General features: G+C 42.1%; 1 protein-coding gene across 4 annotated transcripts in view; it reads left to right on the top strand.

Moving 5' to 3' along the window:
* Positions 1–19,944, top strand: part of ATXN7 (ataxin 7) — a 125,077-nt gene that overhangs the window by 22,952 nt on the left and 82,181 nt on the right. Inside the window, exons 2-5 of one of the 4 annotated variants that reach the window (XM_057704729.1) lie at positions 4,184–4,282; positions 14,889–14,984; positions 16,330–16,644; positions 16,892–16,960. In XM_057704729.1, coding sequence (XP_057560712.1) covers positions 14,954–14,984; positions 16,330–16,644; positions 16,892–16,960 — 415 coding nt within the window. In that variant the 5' untranslated portion in view covers positions 4,184–4,282; positions 14,889–14,953. Of the gene's footprint in view, positions 1–4,183; positions 4,283–14,888; positions 14,985–15,828; positions 15,962–16,329; positions 16,645–16,891; positions 16,961–19,944 lie in introns of those variants that run through there. The other 3 variants (XM_057704731.1, XM_057704732.1, XM_057704733.1) reach the window with 3 other exon arrangements.

Here is a 19,944-nt window from a genome sequence, read left to right as displayed (position 1 = left end):
CACGGGTTCTGCATCCACGGGTTCAACCAACTGCAGATGATAAACATAGTGCCCGATCAGATCAGCAGTGGTTGAATCCACGGATGTGGAACTTGCAGTTAGGAGGGCCAACTGTATACAGTTTCATTCTTAAATTTGCTTTGCCAGGGAGAAAATCAGTCAGGGTGAAAGCATGGTGGGACTTGGGTAGGAGGAGAACGAGGAAACTAGGGACCCGGTTAAATCACATTTTTGCAGAGTATGCCTACAGTTGACAGTGTAACCTGCTTTACAAATTTTGGTTTGTGGTTTCTCATTTGGGAGAAGAGACTTAGGAAAACAACAAAGGCTCAGGGTCACAAGCTTGGCTGAGCACAGGAGGCAGGCCTGGAAGGAAAATAAGTGATGTAGCCAAACTGTGTACTTTGGGAAATACATGCCCAGTGACAAGAGGCAGCCCACGATGCAGCATCAGCCAGTTATCCGCGTGCAGGAGAGCTGGCCTCAGTGGCCAAATTTTTGAACCCTCCAAGAGAAAGTGGGAATTTGGAATTTTAACTGAATCTTCCCACCTTTTAAACATTAGCAGCAAATTCCCCATTTTCCCCCCTAAGATCACCAAGCAGACAAAAAAGTGAACTATTTTAGGCCCATGGTCTTTGTTTGCAGTGAGAGTCAAGGAGTGGAGAGAAAAATGTGTAACCTGGGAGTTAGGCAGCTCCTAACTGAGTACACTGCTAAATACACTCCTGGTTCTGGTGCGCGCAAGGCACAGAACCCGGCATGGGGCACATGCTCCACACGTTTTCACTGAATACAGGAACTGGCTGGGGTAAACCTCTCTTAAGAGATGAAGAGTTAGGAGTCGGCCTTCCCTCACCTCCAACTTAGAAGATAGAATCATGTCAAAACCTATGTTGCCCTCCTTGTTGGGCCCACCTTTCCAGCCCTTTCTCTTCCCTTTCATAGCCTCTGCAAGCACCTGGAGCGCATTCTAACATTAAAGCGCCATGGTTTGCCTAGAATTTAAGAAAGTTTAAGAAATAAGAAGAACGTATATACTGTTATGCTTAAAAACAGGACTTGGTTTAGTCTGTATTTTCTTTCCTCTATCATGGTTAGTGCAATTTTGCTTAATTCTGATAGACTCAATTATATAACAAGAAGTGATCCAGATTATGCCTTAAATTGCAGCAAGGCTCTCAGAGTCTTAAAAGGACAGAGAAGTGTTACTCCTAGAAAATAAGTCATTTTCTTTGTTAAAGTTAATATAATGCTACCCATGCAACAGTGTGGGCTTTTCACTGTTTAAAGTTAATGAGAGGATTTTTCTGAACCCTTGGGCATTCCACAGGATCTTCTTTTATATCAAATTCTGCTGATATCTGCCCTTTTATATTTTTTTTAGTACAAAAATTTTACTGTCTTGAGCAAGATTATTTTTGTTGCAGTTATTAGAAATCAATTCCAAAACATTTAAGCTCAAATAAGGGGGGCCATTTACCCTACAAGTCCACGGGATTCTTAAAACCCTACAGAAGGATGTGTTTGGGCCCTCTGGGAGACTATATGTGGGACAGGAAGGCCCTCGAACCCGCTGGGCAGAAATTGTTTCCCTTTCTGTCCTCTGGGGCTTCTGGGCCTCCTGGGGCTGATTTACTCTGAGCAGCATGTTCTTTCGTCAATCTTTGCTGACTGGCTTTTTCCTAGAGACTGAGAGCACATGGGAGAGCTTGCAGCCTAGACCAGAGTATACCCTCTTCATCCCAATTTCTAGCTCTCAGGAAAACGAATTGAATGTCTCAGTTTGGGTCATGTGTCCAGCTTTGGCCAAAACAAGAGAAGAGTTTGGAGTCCCATAGTACAAACATGACTTGGCATTGGTTTATATGGTGCTTACAAAAAGGGTCACCATGGGCTAGGCAGCTACCCTGGAAGAAAGGCATCTTCTACAATCTCCAACCCCCGCGCCCCCCCCCCCCCCAAAAAAAAGGTAAATAAATTAAATTTATGCCTTTCAGGACTTTGGAGAACATTCAAATTATGTCTTTCTTCTTGTTTTTGTCTCCTATCCCACTTCTAATGGACTGTCATTTTTTAAAAAATCTTTTTAAAAATTATATTTATTGAATGCTTGTTACATAGAAGGGGTGAGTGAATAAAAGCTATCAGGTTTTGTTTCTGTTGTTAGAAAATGTTCTCCAGTCTTCCTTTTAAATTATTTCTTTTTCTCTTTGCAAAACAAAATTAAGTTGCTGTTTAGGCAGTTTGGTGTACTGGCAAGGAAACTAAATAGCACCAAAGGCCTCCATTCTAGTTCCAATTTCAAACCATTTATTTACTGGGTAATCTTGAGCAAATTATGACCTCTCTCAGTTTGTTTTCTCACTAGTAAAATGGAGATAGATCATAATAACAGCTCTTTTGAGCACAATGTTATTGTGAAGATAAAATGAAAGAATATATACAAACATCTGATAGTTTTTTTTTCCCTACTAAAGAAAGATTTCTGACCCCTATCCTAAGCAGAAAAGTTACTATTTTTAAACGCTTATTTTTAGTAACTGCCACTACCATTTTTCTCTAAGAATAGGGTATCTCTTAAAGCATTTTTACAGTATCCAGGCTAGTAAATAGTGAGTTCATTTAAAGGCAAACACTATCTTTGGGGAGATTTCATAGCACTCAATATCTGACTTCCTTGAATACTTTGGAGATATAGCTGAAGTGTCCTGATGGAAAACTGAAAACTCGCTTGACCTACAGAAGTAAGGTCAAGCATACATGATGCCGGTGTTGTTCTATCTGCATCTGCATCCTACCTTGAAGGAATCACCGTCAGAGAGGTGGTTATCTGTAACATAATGACTTTATTGGCTGCCTCTATCCTGGGAATTCGTAGCTTCCTTTGAGTCATTTTGCATAGCTGTAAAATGTTTAGGATGCAAAGAAATGAATTTTGGCTCAGGACAGACATGTTAAACAAGATAGTGGCTTTTATTGGAAATAAGACAGAAAAGGAACACTAAAATGGAAATCGCAGAAAATTTTTAAAAGATAGGAGGCTGGGAAGCAATTAGAAATCTGAGAAAGAGAAACAGCTGGCTTATAAAGATTGTAGGAATGATTACTGAATGATCACATTGCTGAATAACATTTCGTGGGTGAATACAACAAACTGTTTAAAAAAGGGAGAGGGGAAGGATGTGATCCAGGATAACTTAAAAGCCAGTAACGGTAATTATGAATAAATGTTCAAACGTGGCATCGAATTTCAGCCACCGGCTTTGGAAAATACTTTATTAGCACCTCAAACCATAGAAATATTTGGCTTGCCATCTTCAAGTACATGATAATAAATGAAAGTTGAGCAAAGCACCGTTCCTGCCTCCCAACCTTGGTGTATAGCCAGTGAGGATTAGAGGAAGAGAAGTGTATTACTAGTGAATTTTTCATATGGAATCAGCCTGCCTTGTGCTTTATACTTTGACAGCATGTGTTCCGTAGCTGTGTCATTGCCCACATTTGCTGTTCTCTCTCTCCTGCTGCATGTCAAGCTCGAAAACCAGCTTAATTCCAATCCCTTGATTCCATAGCTCAGTGTTCCTCCCCAAATTAACTTGAATAGTACCCACACTCTACTTGAAATATGTATGCATGCATACGTATAAAAATATGTAGATAAGGGAATGAGTAATTTCTTTGTGCTTTTTAGGAAGATGGTTTAATTGAGTCTTTGTTTCCTGTTTGTACTATTATGAATTGCTTTTATACACTGCTGAATGATGAAAGACAGAGCTTTCCGAATAATATTCTCACTCAGTGTGTTGTGTGTGTTTAAATCTGTGATTCTGATAGGTTTCATAGGAGCAGGCTTTCTGAATAGCCATTTAAAAAATTAAGTGAAAACTCATTAGAGGCAAATTACACACAATGATTTTAGGCCCCAGGAGGCTGACTCTATGTACATATTGAATAGTCATTTGTTCTTAGTTTATTGTATAAATATAGTCAATTAACTTCATTGTAAAAAAAAAATTGAATTACATTTGTTGTAAAATTGGTAAAGTGCCTCAAATTTTAACACTTTGACATTTTAAAGCACATATAATAATTTTGGGACATCTGGCAACTAATGAGATTGTAGATTTCTGATTCATTTTATCCATCGTTTCATTCCTTTGCCCCTTTTCTTTTTTTGTAGGTCTGAGCAAAATTAAGCAGAAAGAGCTTCTACAGTCACAGCAGATGAAGATCCACTGGTAAATCGATCAGGATTTTTGGCCTGCCCTCCAAAGAAAAGGTAACTTGCTCTTTCAACATAGCACAGCTGAATAAATGCTGCAGTGCCTCTGATTATAGTGGAGTTTGTTTGAGTTTTACCAAAGGATGATAATTTTTTAAAATTTAAGGTATCTGAGCAAGATCTGCAAGTTTAAGCATAACCCTGAATATGATCTTATTAATGTGAAATGACAGTGAAATTCAGAGTACAATATTTTCAGGCATTTGTCAAAATAAAATCTGCTAAATAACCTTCCCTCCCCCAAATTCATTAAGAATTTTGGAATACCTCTACATCCACCTTTTCCTGCTAAGTTGTCTGGAGATGTGCTCTTGTGTTTTGTCCTGTTCCACTTTTCCAAACTCCTGTTTTCTTTTCTCTACAAGCAATGTAGACCCAGCTGTTCGGGGCGGGGGAGATCCTAAGGAAACTGAAAAGCAGGCAGGAATACTTCAGGTGCACTTTCTGGGCACAGTGCCTTTGCCCGGCCTGCCAGAAAGCCCTGTGTTCATGAGCAGTCCCACATCATTACAAGAAGAGCAGCCACCATGAATTGAGTTTCTCACTACATGCTCACAATTGTCATTTATTATTTGGGGAGGAGGGTGGGAAGTTTCCTATGATGTGAAAAAGAAGAAAAATTCCTGGAGGAATTTTTATTTTTAAAAAAAGATCCATGCTCCTATCTACTTCTGAAAAGAATGAGGGGGGCTTTCAAGTGAAGATGCAGTTTGAATCACTGAAGGATAAAACTGAGCAGAATCCAAACAGGAAAGACAAAGGGAGTTTCAGCCTTTGAAACTGATCAACTTACATATTTAGGCAACAAATGCAACGCCTCAGTCAGCTTTTAGGCATCTTTAGCAAAGGTGGAAACGTTTTGGACAACGGGAACATGGATCTGCAAAGATAACATTTTGATGGTGATCAAACAGAAACAGGAGCTTCTAGAAAGATGTAGCAGTTTTGTTAAGGTGTTTAGAAGAACACGGGACTGGGCAGCTTCGAAGTCTCAGCCTTCAGAATAGGCCCTTAAAATCTTCCAGCCCAGAGCTGAAAGGCCAGCAATATAGAGGTATCTTTCAGTGATCATCAGAGTCACCACAAAGGATGATATTCACTGTGGAATGTCTGAAAAGTGCCAGAGAAGAGAGAGGCAGGGCTTTCCTAGATGGCGGTCATCAACTGGCAGTGGTGGGGTATGAGGGGCAGGAGGGGAAGGTAGAGAGGAAACATATTTGGCAGAAATGCCAGAGGAGCTCTTCAGTCCATAACCGTTTACTGAGCTTCTACTAAGTGCAGAAGAATTGTCCTCGAGGAGGAAAAGAGAACAGGAGGTGATTTTCACAGGCTACAATTATGACTTACCTTTTTTGAAAACTACTCTGATGAAAAGCCAGATAGGATACCAGGAAGCCAATGACAAGAGGGGTAAAGAAGTATCACAAAGTCAAGTCTGCAGGGATCAGACGTGGAGGAATGAAATGGACCAGGTAGAACTATGAGAAACTATTAAATTTACGACTAATCTCAAAGGGCTTACCTTTTCAGTGCCAGCTGATTGTAGGCCCAAAATTCATTCAGCAAATACTAATGGAGTGCCTACTTACATGCTGTGCTTTTCTGGGCACTGGGGATTAATTAGTAAATCAGAGGGACAGAAGTCCCTGACATTGTGGCACTTACCTTTGAAAACAAGAAACATAATAGATAGCAAATGTAGTAAGTAAATGCAATGATTTGACTTCGGTTTTAGTAAAACCACTGGCCACTACATTGAGATAGGATATAGGGGGCAAGGGTAAAAGCAGTGAGAGCAATGACTGTGGTTATTGAAATAACCCAGACATTTCAAATTTTAAGGAAACTGAAATCTTAACTTTAATGACTTTTCTTGATTTTTTTTCAAAGTTAGCAATTTAAGAAAACAATTTGAGTCAACCTAAATAAGTCTGTAGGGTTGTGCCACGTGGCGACAGTTTGCTATCTTGGGTATAGACGTGATAAAGAAAGTCAGAGAAAGGTGAGGACTTTGGGCCAGGCTAAGCTGGGGAAGGTCAGCGTTGATTTGAAACTCACATGAAAGCTTGATATTGATTCGCACATGAAGCTGAAGGGAGGGAAAAGATAATGGCATGCAGTTAGTCACGGTAGCAAGAAGGTGGGAAGAGTCCAAACGTCTGTCAGCTGATGAATGCATAAACAAGCTGTGACATAGCCACACAGTGAAATTTTATTCACTCATAAGGTAGAAAAATTACAGATATGTGCTCCAACGTGGGTGACCCTCGAAAACCCTACGCTAACCGAAAGAAGCCAGACACACGAGGTCACATACTGTATGGTTTCAACATTATAAAATATCCCCAATCGGCAAATCTATTGAGAAGGAAAACAGATGTGGTTTCTAGGGGTTTGCGGAGGGATGGGAGATGGGGAGTGACTGCTTAACGGGTACAGGGTTTCCTTTCTGGGTGATGAAATGTTCTAGAACAAAATAGTGATGATGATTGCACCACATTGTGAGTGTACTGTGTCACTAAGTTGTATGCTTTAAAATGGTTAAAATGGTGAATTTTATGTTACATGACTTTTACCTCAGTTTGAAAAATAAGGGTGGCACGTGAAAAAGTATTTGAAAGATGTGTATTTTATGTCTTGTTTAGCTTGAGTGGAGTCTTTGTAAGGGGGCATGATGGATGATAAAACTAGAAAAAAAAGATGTTGAGTCAGATAGTGAAAGTTGTTGATTGCCAGGCAAGCAGTTTAGAATCTCTTCTGTTGGCAGCTGTAAAACATAGCAGTGTAGACTCCATAAGTAAGAAGGAAACTGAAGAGAGATTGGTGCTTTGGGAATCGCAGCCGCTCTGATTTGGTTTTCAAAGCAAAATAAGTGGCCTTTCAGTCTGTGATATTGCTGCTCACCTCATGGAATTTTATGATAATCTCGTGGAAGTCTCAAACAAAATTAATTTAGAGTTTCTTCATCTTTTAAAGAATATGCTTATAGTTCCTGATTATAAATGTTTGTTATTAAAAAAAATAGGTAACTGTGTGAGGTGATTGATATGTCAGGTAACCTTATTGTGGTAATTGTTTTGAGAGAGAGATATATATATCCTATCCATATCTATAATATCTGTCTCAAGTATCTCAAATCATCACATTGTACACCTTAAACACACACAATCTTATGTGTCAATTATACTTCAGTAAAGCTGGAAAAAAATTAAACATTATATAAACACTAATAAAAAGCCCCTTTAATTACATTCCTTCTCTCCCTACTACCCATAAGTCCAGAGTTATCTGGACTGTTTTCTGTGCATAGATTTATATCATCATTATTACATTTTCAATAAGCAGGCACATACTAGGCATAGTATTTTGCATGTTACTTTTAAAAAATTTACATCTTGGTTGTCTTCCTACTTCTTTGTTTTGGATTGCTGTATTATATGCTAGACTTTCATCTGTAAAAACAACAACAAAAAAATTGAAAAGCAAATGCCATTTATCTCTATTACAAAGAAAATGAGGTATCATAAAATGTAAAAGTAGCTAACACTTAATGAGCATTTACAATTTGCCAGGTGCTCTTCTAAGCATAGTAATTCACTAATTCCTTGTAACAACCTGATGAGGTAGAAACTGTTTTGGTCCTCCTTTTACAGAGAAGCTGAGGCAGAGACAAAACGTGTCTTGTTATGGTCCCTGGTTAGGCAGTGGCAGAAATAGGCTTCAGGACCAGCTTCATCTCAAACTGGTGGTTGTTATGAGGGACCTTGTGGCCAGTGGTGTGAGATCATAGAGGTTTTTCAAGAGAAATCAATCGGGAATTTTGTGTGAAGTTTTCCAAATTTTAATGCTGACTTAAAAAAAAATAGCTTTATTGAGATACAATTTAAATGCCACAAAGTTACCACTTTAATCACTTTTAGTATATTGACAATAGGTTAAAACATTTTTATCACCCCCACAGGAGACATTGTTTCCATTAAGCAGTCACTTTCTATCCTCCCCTCTCCCTGGACTCTGGAAGCTAATCACCTGCTTTGTTTCTATGGATTTACCTGTTTTGGATATTTCCCATGAATGAAATCATATAATATGTGGCCTTTTGTGTCTGGCTTCTTTTACTTTGTTTTTGAGGTTCATCGGTGTTGTAGCATGTACCAGTACCTCATTCCTTTGAGTAGGTGAATATTACTCTGTTGGCTGGCTGTACCCCATTTTATTTAGCCATTCTTCAGTTGGTGGACACTTGGATTGCTTCAACCTTTTGGCTTTGTGAACAGTGCCATTATGAACATTGGTGTACAAGTATCTCTTTGAGTCCTTGCTTTCAGTTCTTTAAGTGTATACCTAGAAGTGGAATTGCTGGATCATATTGTAATTCTTGGTTTAACCTTTCAAAAGGCTGTCAAATTGTCAAACTCTTTTCCGTGGGGGCTGCACCATTTTACATTCCTATCAACAGTGTACAGTGATTCTAATTCCTCCACATCCTTGCCAACACTTGTCATTTTCTGTTTTTGTTTGTTTCTATTTCCTTACTAGCCATCCTGGCGGGTGTGGAGTGGTATCTCATTGCAGTTTTGATTTGTATTTCCCTAATGACAAATGATGATGAGCATCTTTTCATATGCCTGTCGGTTATTTGTATTATCTCCTTTGGAGAAGTGTCTATTGAGATCCTTTACCCGTTGTGAAAATTGGATTATTTGTCTTGTTGTTGTTGTTGTTGTAAGAGTTCTTTATACATTCCAGATACAAGTCCCTTATCAGATATAGGCTTTGCAAAAGTTTTCCCCATTCTGTGGGTTCTTCTCACTTCCTTCAAGGTGTTTTTTGAAGCACAAAAGTTTAATAATTTTGATGAAGTCCAATTTACCTATTTGGCCCTGTTTTTTCAGAAATACTTGGTAAGTTGGATTCCAGCCTTCTAATCGTCCACTTGTGATTGCTGCTGTGCTGCCACTTCCTTCAGAAACCATTTGGAAAAATCCTAATGTTTTGTGAAAATACCTGTTTTCTGAAGTGGAGGCAAAAAGCTCTGGAAAGCAGCAAAGATAGACTTCTGACCAGTAGTCGTTTTGTTTTGGTTCACCTTTTGACTCCTGAAGTTCCTTCACTTAGAGCAGTTTGATGGAGAGGAGGATGCCGTAGAAAGTGGAGAAGAGGATCAAGGTCTCTGGGTCCTGCAGGTTTTATGTCGGTCAAAAGAGAGGTTTAAATAGGTTACAGTGAAAGGTTGACACTTTGCCTTAAGTCATGGGTGGTGCCATTTAAAACCAGAGAGGCCTTTCCCTACTTGAGGGAAACGACAGTCAGTAGCTTCAGTTCTGATGGTAGAAGCAAACAAATAAAACGTGTATAAAAGTTGTATCTTGAAAAAAAAAAATAAATAAAATCAGAGAGGCCATGGGTGTAAATCAATTGTGTGTTTCTGGGAAGAAAGGTTTAGGGACCCTGAAATAGAGAACGTCATTTGAGTTCAGGTCTCTCCCTTTGTATGAGAAAATACGTGTTTGGGTTGGGGGGTTGAAGACAGGGAACTATAATCATTGATAGTGATTCATTCACACGTTAGTGAAATATCGTTAAATTGGCATGCCATCTGTCTGTACCAAGAAGAGGAAGGTTTTGCTTTAGAGGTGGAAAGGGGATGCAAGCCTTTGTGGAACAGTCTGCCTTTGGGGAAGCAGTACAAACCCAGATGGGCTCCTGGATGAGGGTGTACGCAAAGAATGTGGAAAAGTGAGGGGGCTGTGTTTGCTGTATCTGTGGCTTTGCTTAGGGCTGAAACTTTGCTGCAGAAGGGGGGATGGAAAAGCTGTGTTGTTCCGTCCTTCTTGTACTAACACACCTACACTGTTAGTCCTAGAGGCATGTTGCTGACCAGCATGGGGACCTGGCCACCACACATCTTACGGTTTGTGAGGAGGTGTGTTCCATGTTCCAAATGACACCCTTATGTTGGGAATACAAACTGTTAATCCCTGGGAGACTAAGCATGTATCTCATTGCCACCTTGATTTCAGGGCATATGCTCGTAACCCCAGTCCAGGAAGTCCGATTTAGATTTAGATTTAGATTTAGACTTAGAAGTGGGGATGAGTTCCTGTGAGCTTAGTGTGAGAGATCAGGAAAGATTTTGTTAAGGAAACAGAACTTGAGGGGAGACGTGACTGAACAGTAGAATTAACAGGAAGTATTACAGATAGTAGGACCTGTATGAACGAAGGCTTGAGAGCTGGGATCTGGAGGGGGCGCATATTCCAAGCGAGGAATTGGCCATTTTGGCTGGACTATAGGACACCTGCAAGAGGGAACACTGTGGTGGAGCTGGGCCTGGGGCCAACTGTAGAGGGCCTGGAGTGCTAGGAGAGAAGTTTTTTATTGAGTTCAGTCATCATTGCTGAGCCCCTAAAAGTGTTAGAGCAAGGACTGACACAACTGAAGCCATGCTTTACCCTGCAAGGATGATCTGACAGCATCGTATGGCTAGATTAGAATTGGGGCTTCCTATGTGACAGGTACGGTGCTAGTAATGATAGCTGTAGGGTAGGGTACTTTTGCACTATTAACTTTCTTAATATTCCTTATAAAGTCAATAGTCCTGTTTTACATCATTTTATAAATGAGGAAACAGGCACAGAGAAGTTAAAATTTGCCCAGAGTTATACAGTAAATAAGCGGTAGAACTGGGATTCAGCCTGGGCATATTGCCTCTAGAACACATGTTCTTAACTGCTGGGCCCATAAAATGGTGATACTTACCGTCACTTCAGTGAAAGCCGATTGGTACAAAGGTGACATAGGGAATTATTTTTAACAGTGTGTTTAATCTTTGCATTTTATTGCATCTGAGGCAGTACACTAGAACTGTGACTATAGTCAGCCTCTTTTTATAGCTAAATGTTAGTCCATTTAGCTATTTTTTCCATTCCTTTTCTATAACTTAATCCTTTCTATTTAAAAAAGAAAAAGAAAAAAAAAAAACTCTTTAACCTAAAGGCTTTAAAGGAAGATTTTAAATGAAATTTGTCAATCATTTAAAATTACAAGCCAGTATTAAATTCCTAGAAACATTTGGGCATTATTCATTTTAAAGTTACATGTAAATACCTTTTATATGTGTATTGTTAAGTTTTCTCTTTAAATTTTTTCTCTTTAAATTTGAATATTGTGAAATTTTCTGTCTTTAAATTTTTTCTCTTTCGCTCTTGTTAAATTTTCAAGTGGTTTACTATTACCAGTGAATGGTTCTTTGGGAGAATTTGTACGTAGCTACACACTTATGATTAAGAAAACAAACCAGAAATTCAAAGCTTTGAACTTTTGGGCAAATGACACAGTTTATAGAATGACTACGTGTACAGGTTAAGTTTTCAAAAAGATAATTACCTTAACCTTTTAGTCTCCACTTTTGCAACTGTCCTTATTATTCCTAATTTTGCACTTGATTGTCAGCAATTCTAGCCACTGAGCTGATGAATTCAATTTCTTCCACTGTTCTCCCCCTACTGGAATACTGATATATTCACGACAGGCTGTAAGGTATTTCACTAGAAGGGAGCACAGTTAAGGAGGGGCCTTGCCTGCCATACCCCTTATGCAGAAGAGAGCCCTGGGCTCTGTCTGGAGAAGAAAGAAGGAAAGAGAGAGGTGTGGTCAGAGGAGGCAGATGGGATATGAATAAAGGCACAGCCAATTTTAGGAGGAAATAAAGAAACCCAAGGCAACACATTCCTAATTCAGTGGTTCCGAGTTTCTTGTTACTCAAATGACTGCAATCCTTTAGGGTTGATGATGAAGAATCTCTGTTATCAACCCTGTAATTTGCACACAAAAATATACTGTAGTTGCTGGTTTTCAAGTTTATTAAAATGTTGTATTGGGACTGGTGATTCTTTCCAAATAAAAAGGCTGATTATGTGGGGTTTTGCATCTTAGGAAAGTTTTGGACAGTTTCAGCCATTTTACATTAAACCAAATTTAAAGACTGGTTTTTTGTTTTTTTGTTTTGTTTTGTTTCGCATTTAATGATGCCTTTGGCCTTTGAACAAAGCATTTTACAAGTGAATCTGCTGTGCAAAGAATCCTTTTTGTAAAGAGAGACCTTGTTACCCTTGGCACCTACTGGGAACATCCCTAAATTTGGATGGTGAAGTAAGGCCACCTTTTAAATACATCCCTGGAAGGGATGAAATGCTCAGAACTTGGCAGCATTTCACGTCTGACGGCCTAGTTCTTAAGCCACATACAGTTTAATTGGTGGTGACAGCTTTTTCCATAAGAGCATTTTGATGAATTAAAAAATTTCCCTTACTTCTCATTCTTCTCATGTCCTCAGCGAAATTACTATGGTGCGTTCACCCTGGTGCCTAGCTGAGTGCCTGGTATGTGGTAGGCAAGCAGGAACTGTTTGATAAATTGAGTCCTCACTACTCAGACTTTACAGAACACATCACTGATCTGTGCAGACAGATGCTGAAGATCTTCAGAACTGTAAGACATCATCAGAAGTACACTGGCAGGAGAACGGATTGATAGCATACAAGGAGCACTATTATATGAAAACAATTAGAGTAAATGAATGTAAATTGTATTGTTCATGTTTTAAAATATTTTTGGGGTGCAGAGGAGGGTTGTTTAGGTAAGAAGTCATCAGGTTCTTTATTATACAACCAAGAGTTTGAGTTTCTGTCGTACTCTTGTTTATAGGGAGTGCCCTTTGTATAAGAACACTTTTTAAATGTTGCCCAAATTTGAGTATCAGACCACCATACTTTCTCAGCTAGCAGTTTTGGCTTTTGTTGGTGATTCATTCAAACTACTGGGAAATCCAGACCAACTATGGATATCAGAAACTGCATGTTCTGGAAGGGGTTAGGACTTTCTCATGGGTGAAGAGAATGTGGTAAAATGCATTGGCTGCAGCAGAAGAGAGCTGGTAGGGAGATGGCCAGGAATCGTCTGTCATTCTCTTGGTGCTCAGCATCTTCTTCAACTTGGTAATACATGTCGCAGATGCGAATTGATCTGAATTGCTCAGTGTGATATAAGAAACTTGCTTATAGTGTTTGTTTTGTGTTATTTTGTACTTTCCATGGATCTTTTTATGCAATCCTGAGAAGAAACCTGGCTTTGTCTCTGTTTTACAGATTAGGAAACTGAGGTTCAAGCAAATTGGGTAACTTGCTTATGTTACACAGTTTGTAAGTGAAAGAGCCAGTATATGAACCCAGAAAAAATTCATAGGGACTGGCTCCAGAGCCCTTCCTCATTTTCCTTTTATCTGTAAATAGTAACTAATACAACTCCTACCTTACACAATTGTAAATATTAAAAGAAATAATGCAAAAAGATAACCCACAGCAATGCTTGGCACCTTGTAGGTGCCCAGTAATTTATAGCTGCTGTTAGTAACAGTTTCTCCTAATAACTATCATAATGCTAAGAGGATATTTAGTATTTTTTATTTTAAGCCCTGTTGTGTTTTCTTTATTAAACCAATCAAAAAAAGGGGGGAAAGGGTACGAAACAGGAGTAAGGACAGAAATTGAAGTATTATAAATTGCCATATTGACCCCTGTTGGCTTGAAGCCATATTAGTGAATCTTGAAGTATTTTCACATGTAAAAAGAGGGAAATCAAGTAGTGTATTGAGGAAGTAGGACTGTACTTCATGTTTGCCATTCTTCCCCTTATTTTTGTTCTCACTCGTACTCTTAGGGATCAGAAGGGCTGTACTCAAAAGGCAAGCTCTCTTTTGTACCTATATAGCTGGGTGGCCCTAAGCTTTTCTTTTTAATGGCAGCTCCAAATGCCATAAAATTCAAATTTTTGTTTCCCTTAAATGTAGACTTACAAAATGCAAAATAATTAATAAATTTTGTCCTTTAATCTCAGAAAACCAAGAAGTTAGGTGTTTTTATATATTTCTGTAATTCTACAGATTTTTTTAGTGATTTGGATGAATGAAAAATTGGTCCAAGATTGAGGGCCTTAGTTAAGAGTTAGGAATCTTATTACCAAGGGAATTATATGTTTTACCTGTGCATTTTTTTTCCCTCATTGATGCCCTTGTAGGAAGTTAAAGCTTTAGAAATGATTTGATTTTTATCTTTATTCTGTTTTATTCTGCTCCTTAGATAAGGACAGGAAGCATCCATAGTTTCACTTTTCGGAACTTTTGTTTGCGTGCAATCCAGGAAAAAACTTACACACATTTCTAAACGTTTAAAAAATAAACTCATTTTTATATGTGTGTGTATTTGTTTTTATTTTTTTTCACTAAAGCCTTTAAAATTTGAACCTAAAACAAGCACTTTCTGCAGGAGCCCTGCATTGAGTTTAGGTTGCAATAATGCTTTCCTTATTTGTACTCTTCTTTAAGCATTTTTATGTTTCTGAGAGTTGGACTTTGTTTCTTTAGCAGAGAAGTTGGCCACTTCTATGACACCAGATGTTCTAGATAAAAAACAGGAGCAAGCCCGCTTTTTCCCCGCCTAACGGAAGCACCTCTAAACAAGCTGCCCCTGACACACATGCCTCAGGAGTGTTGATATTACTGCTCTGTGAAACATAATGACTAAAATAATTGTTTCTGTTTCAGGCTACAGGTTTTCACATCAGTTTGAAGTACCAGTAATGATAAGAAGACTTTATTGAAAGTGCTTGATGTGGTCTGCTACTGTTTCAAGTACTTCAGGTGCTTTAGTTCATTAAGTAGCCCTTTATTTTACCGTCTTAACCCATCAGTGGAGCAAAAGCTTTGCGTGCAGTGCGTGTATTGGGGCAGGGTGCTAGATTTTGTGGGCCAGTGCTTAATGTAGTGAACAATATCTAACAGAAAACAGTATTTTCTAGGAACGCTGTACATTCACCCAAGCCATAGGTTCCCGCCTTGCCCAGGCAAAGACAGTCATAACGAGGGAGAAACCAACAGCTTGATTTAAAACTAAATTAGATTTTCTTGGGCGGGGGGGGGGGGGGGGGGGGGGGCAAGGTGAATGGATCACTTCCAGAAGCATTGGAAAGGGAAATTGAGAAATTTGGGGTAGTGTCTCCAAGACGTAAACGGATTCGCCTCCGTCTCTTTCTCCTCCACTTCATCTTACACTGATTTCATGGTCTCCTCTTGGCTGGACGAGCTCAACCACCCCGGGGGCACGCTGTAACCACCCCGGCAGCACGCTGTGACCTCCCGCGGTGGGCTTAGGGCCGGCACCTGGGACCACACCTGGGCCGCATTTCCTCGCCTGCCGGGGGTTTCCTCCACGCTACGCGTCCGCTCGGCGGCGGCTTCCCATTCATGCTTTTGACAGCCGCGCGGCCGCCCGCGAGCAGACAGCGAAGTGCTGCCTGAACCGGGCCCTGCGCCCCGGGCCGGACCCCGGGCGGGAGGGCCCGACGGCGACGTCTCCCGCTGGTGCCCCGGGGCCGGCAGGCCGGCCGGCTCCTCCGTAGGTGGCCGCGTTTCCGACTTCGCCCTGGCTCCACTCCGGGGGCTTGACGTGCAAACTTCGCCGGAGCGGGCCGAGAGGGAGGGACCGGCGAGGGGGAGGAGGCGGCGGGAGGCGCCTCCGCTTAAGGGAGCCGGCCGGGCGCCGCCGCTCGGACGGACGCGCGGACGGAAGGAAGGAGCGGGGCCGCCGGGCCGGGCCCGGGGATGCGAGCGGCCTCAGGGTGGGCAGCCCGAGGGCCGGGGGCGCGTCTCGGGCCTCCCTGTCGCGGCGGGGCGCGGGGCGCGGGCAGCCCGGGGCGCCGGGGCTCGGCAGGCGGAGGCAGGCTGGGGAGCCCGCGCCGCGGTGGCGGGCCGCCGGCGCTCGTCCCCTCCCCCGAGGGGCGCCGGAGGCGAAAGCGAAAGCGAGCTCGCGCCGCGGACTTTGCGCCCGGGGCGGGGGGCGGCCCGGGAGGAGGCGGGCCGGGCGGCCGGGGGCGCTGTCAGCGCGCCCCACCCGGCCCGCGGGCCGCGCACGCCGCCGGAACTCCCGGCGCCTCCTTAACAGCGGCCCCCGCGCGACTCTTTTCCCCCTTTTTTTGTTACATTGTAGGAGCGGAAAGAATGTCGGAGCGGGCCGCGGATGACGTCAGGGGGGAGCCGCGCCGAGCGGCGGCGGCGGCGGCGGCGGGCGGAGCAGCGGCCGCGGCCGCCCGGCAGCAGCAGCAGCAGCAGCCTCCGCAGCCCCAGCGGCAGCCGCCGCCGCGGCGCCTACGGCCGGAGGACGGCGGCCCCGGCGCCGCCTCCACCTCGGCCGCCGCCGCAATGGCGACCGTCGGGGAGCGCCGGCCCCTGCCCAGTCCCGAAGCGATGCTGGGACAGTCGTGGAATCTGTGGGTCGAGGCTTCCAAACTTCCTGGGAAGGACGGTGAGTGTCCACGCCCTCCTCTGCCCCCCGCTCCGCCCCCCACCCCCGCCCCCGCTACCCAGTCCCCCTGACCCTTCTCCCCTCCCCCGCCCCGTGACCCGCCCCCTCGGGGGGGGCAGAGATGCTATCGCTCGGGTCGGGAACGCGGAGGTGCCCGCACCTACTCCGTGCGTGCGTGAGCGGGCGTGCGTCACACTCCCGGCCACTGACCTGCCTGTCTCCTCCTGTGTGTGTGTGTATCTCCTAGGGACGGAATTGGACGAAAGTTTCAAGGAGTTTGGGAAAAACCGCGAAGTCATGGGGCTCTGTCGCGAAGGTGAGTCCAGCCCCCTGAAGGAGTCCGCGGAAGCCCAGGGGAATTATCCTGGCAGCCTAACCGGGGCGGGAGCTTGAGCCTACCTGACCCGCCCCGCCCCTCCACGCGGGGATGCTGTCTGAGGAAGAAGGGGGAGGACGGGGCGTTTGGAAAATCCGGTTTCCGGGGGCTTCCTGTAACGGGGAGCATCAGGAACCCTTCAGTGGAGGCCTGGCTGGGTGCAGTTTGAGCAGCATTGCTCGGTGATGAGCGCTGGGGACCAGCGGTGATTTTAACCCAGAACCCTTCACGTCTGGCCCCCTTATGGAGAAACACGAGGACTGGAGGGATTCTCGGCTTCCGAAAGCATTTCCACGAATGCTTTAGGGGGTCTGGAAAGGAAATCTTGCCACCTGGAAGTTTCTGCCAGCAGTCAAAATGAATTTTGAAGTTTAAAAAAGATGACGCTTTACCAGTGCAGCCTATTTCTATAGGATTTAAGTTAGCAAAGGTTCATCAAAAGATCATCACAACTGAGGAGCAGTTGGTCGGATTTTTTTCTTTTTCTTTTTTTTTGGGGGGGGGGGCGGAGCTGCCAAAATCGTGGGGTGGGGAACGCAGAATTTTAAATGGTGAAACAAGCCTTTAGTGCACTTAGGTAGTGAAATCAGAGTTCAATTATTGGTCAGTTTTTAATAAAACTGTTTGGTAGAAGGATACTCTAGGGAAATAACTGTAGCTAAAGATGTGCCTCCAAATGAAAGGTCAGGTATCTAGGAATTGTCAAACTTTTACTTCAGATATTCTTTTTCTGTAAATAGTCACCTTTGCTGTCTAATGCCTGTGCCAGCCTGGGACACACCGTGGTCAGAAAGGACTTCTGGAGCCCCGTCAACTTTAGGTTCAGTTGAAGCTATTCCTTCAGTAATAGTATGGACAAGGACTTGAGTATTTCCGTTTATATTCCCAATGCAATTTTGTTTCTCAGTGCGGCCATTTATTTTGGCATAGTTATTGTCAAGGGCCCAAGAATAGGTACAGCTTTGGCAAGTGGAATATTTTCAAGTCCAGAGTTGGTGCATTATTACTGTCTCCACATTTACTTCTTGTTTTTAGTGCCTGTCTTGTCTTCACGTTCACTGTTTTGGTTTTTTTGAACTGACCATTTGTTGGCCTCTTGGCACTAGGAGGAAGAGTAATACCAGTAGCAGCTCTCTGAGAGCTTCCAATTGGAACAGATTAGAGAGCAAATTAGTTGATTTGAGAATGCGAATTGCTGTTTGAGAGCAGAGGAAAGAGAGGGAAAGCACAGGGCTTGCTGGTGATGTTGCAATAGGAAAAATCAGTTGTTAGTCCGGTTTTAGTGTTGAATTGGCAGCCTGCCTGGGCTTAAAAAATTAAAATCACTAGGTGGTAACTCTCATAGGAAGCAGTTGGAATAGAGCTTTAGAGGACCTGACCCGCTCCTGTTCTTAGTTTTCATTCTCTGGGTGTGGATACATTTCCCATAAAGGGTTTCTAAATCTGTGTGAAAACAGGGTGCTAATTATTGGTAATTCCCCTGTAGAGGATGAGTAAGTGTATTTGTGTTTCACTGGGCAGCTTGGTCTGGATTGAGACCCAACCAAATTTAGTTGCCTGGACCCACTTTTTGCTATATTTATTATTTTCTTTTGGGACATAGTCATGAGTAGATTTTACCAAGAAGATCTAGGCCCTCTTAATTACTTTATTGAGGCACAAAGGGATCATAGATTTGGTTGTGTGTGCTTCTGACCTATCAAATTATTAGTGACTGTTAGAGGTGCCATTTTTTTGTAAGCTGCTCTAACTATTCAGAGGATGCTTAAGCAGCCAGGATGGCTGAAACTCTGCCTGCCTGTTTTTACTAGAGACTAAAGTTTTTAATTCAGTCAATTCTTGATTCATTTGTGACTTTGTGGATCTTCTCAGTTTAAAAATCCAAGTATAAAGATGTTTAGCACTTAACACAGTGGACTTTTGTTTTTTCTAACAAGTAGTTCATGTTGGGCTGCTTAAGAAATGAAGATACATTTTTAAATTAGAAATTATTAGACAGTTATCCTTTGTCTTTGGTTGAGATTATCTCTTACCAAGAAAAATTGTTTTGGAATGAAATTCATACTAATTCCTCTTGTTAACAAAGTTAAATTGAATAGAAATATGTAGATAAATTGATAATATGAATGAAGCACTAAGTCAGGAACTCCTCATCTTGGAAGATATTTAGGAATATTGACCAGACTTGTTGAATTCTCCAGTTCACAATTGTGCACCTAAGAGTTAGAAACCAGGATATGAGATAAATTTGCTTAATGTTGCATTTTACCTTTCAGAATCTAGCTTTCCCCTTTGTGAAAGGAGATGATAATACCTGCTTCCCATGGTTGTTGTAAGGGTTGGAATTAAGTTAGATAATGGAAAATGACTTTATACATATTGATTTTTTTCAACCCTTTTAAATGCCAGTAATCATAGACATGATCTCCTAATTTGGTATTTATCTAGCCCGTAGTTTTTTAACCTGGGGCTTGAATGGACTTCAGGGTATCATAGTTACCCTGAAATTGTATGCAACATAGTATGTATGTCCATTTTCAGGGCAAGTGTTCCCAGCTTCTCTTGGATTCTCAAGGACTCTTCACATATCTCTACCGCCAAAATTCAAAACTGCTAAGCTAGGATCTCTGTCTTTTTTTTTTCTCCCCCTCTCTTTTTGCTCTTGTAGCTTATTTTGGCCAGTTTCCTCATGTGAGACTGCCCAAGGGTGGGAGAGGTTGAAACTATTGCTTTAGATGGAAGTGAGATTATTTGTGGTTTAACTAATATATCATCCCCCTGTTTTCCTACTAGCACAAGTAGGTAAATGTTATGATAAAATTTAAGTTTTCTTTCAGAGGTCAGCCTATTTTCTATCTGCATCCTCATATTTTTTATGGCCTTGCTTGTTTTCTGTAATTTGTAGTATTATTTAATGGCACAGT

The sequence above is a fragment of the Hippopotamus amphibius genome, chromosome 13 (assembly GCF_030028045.1).
Source record: "Hippopotamus amphibius kiboko isolate mHipAmp2 chromosome 13, mHipAmp2.hap2, whole genome shotgun sequence".
Lineage (NCBI taxonomy): Eukaryota > Metazoa > Chordata > Mammalia > Artiodactyla > Hippopotamidae > Hippopotamus > Hippopotamus amphibius.
The sequence above is the reverse complement of the archived record's forward strand: the minus strand, read 5'-3'. Positions and strand labels throughout refer to the sequence as shown.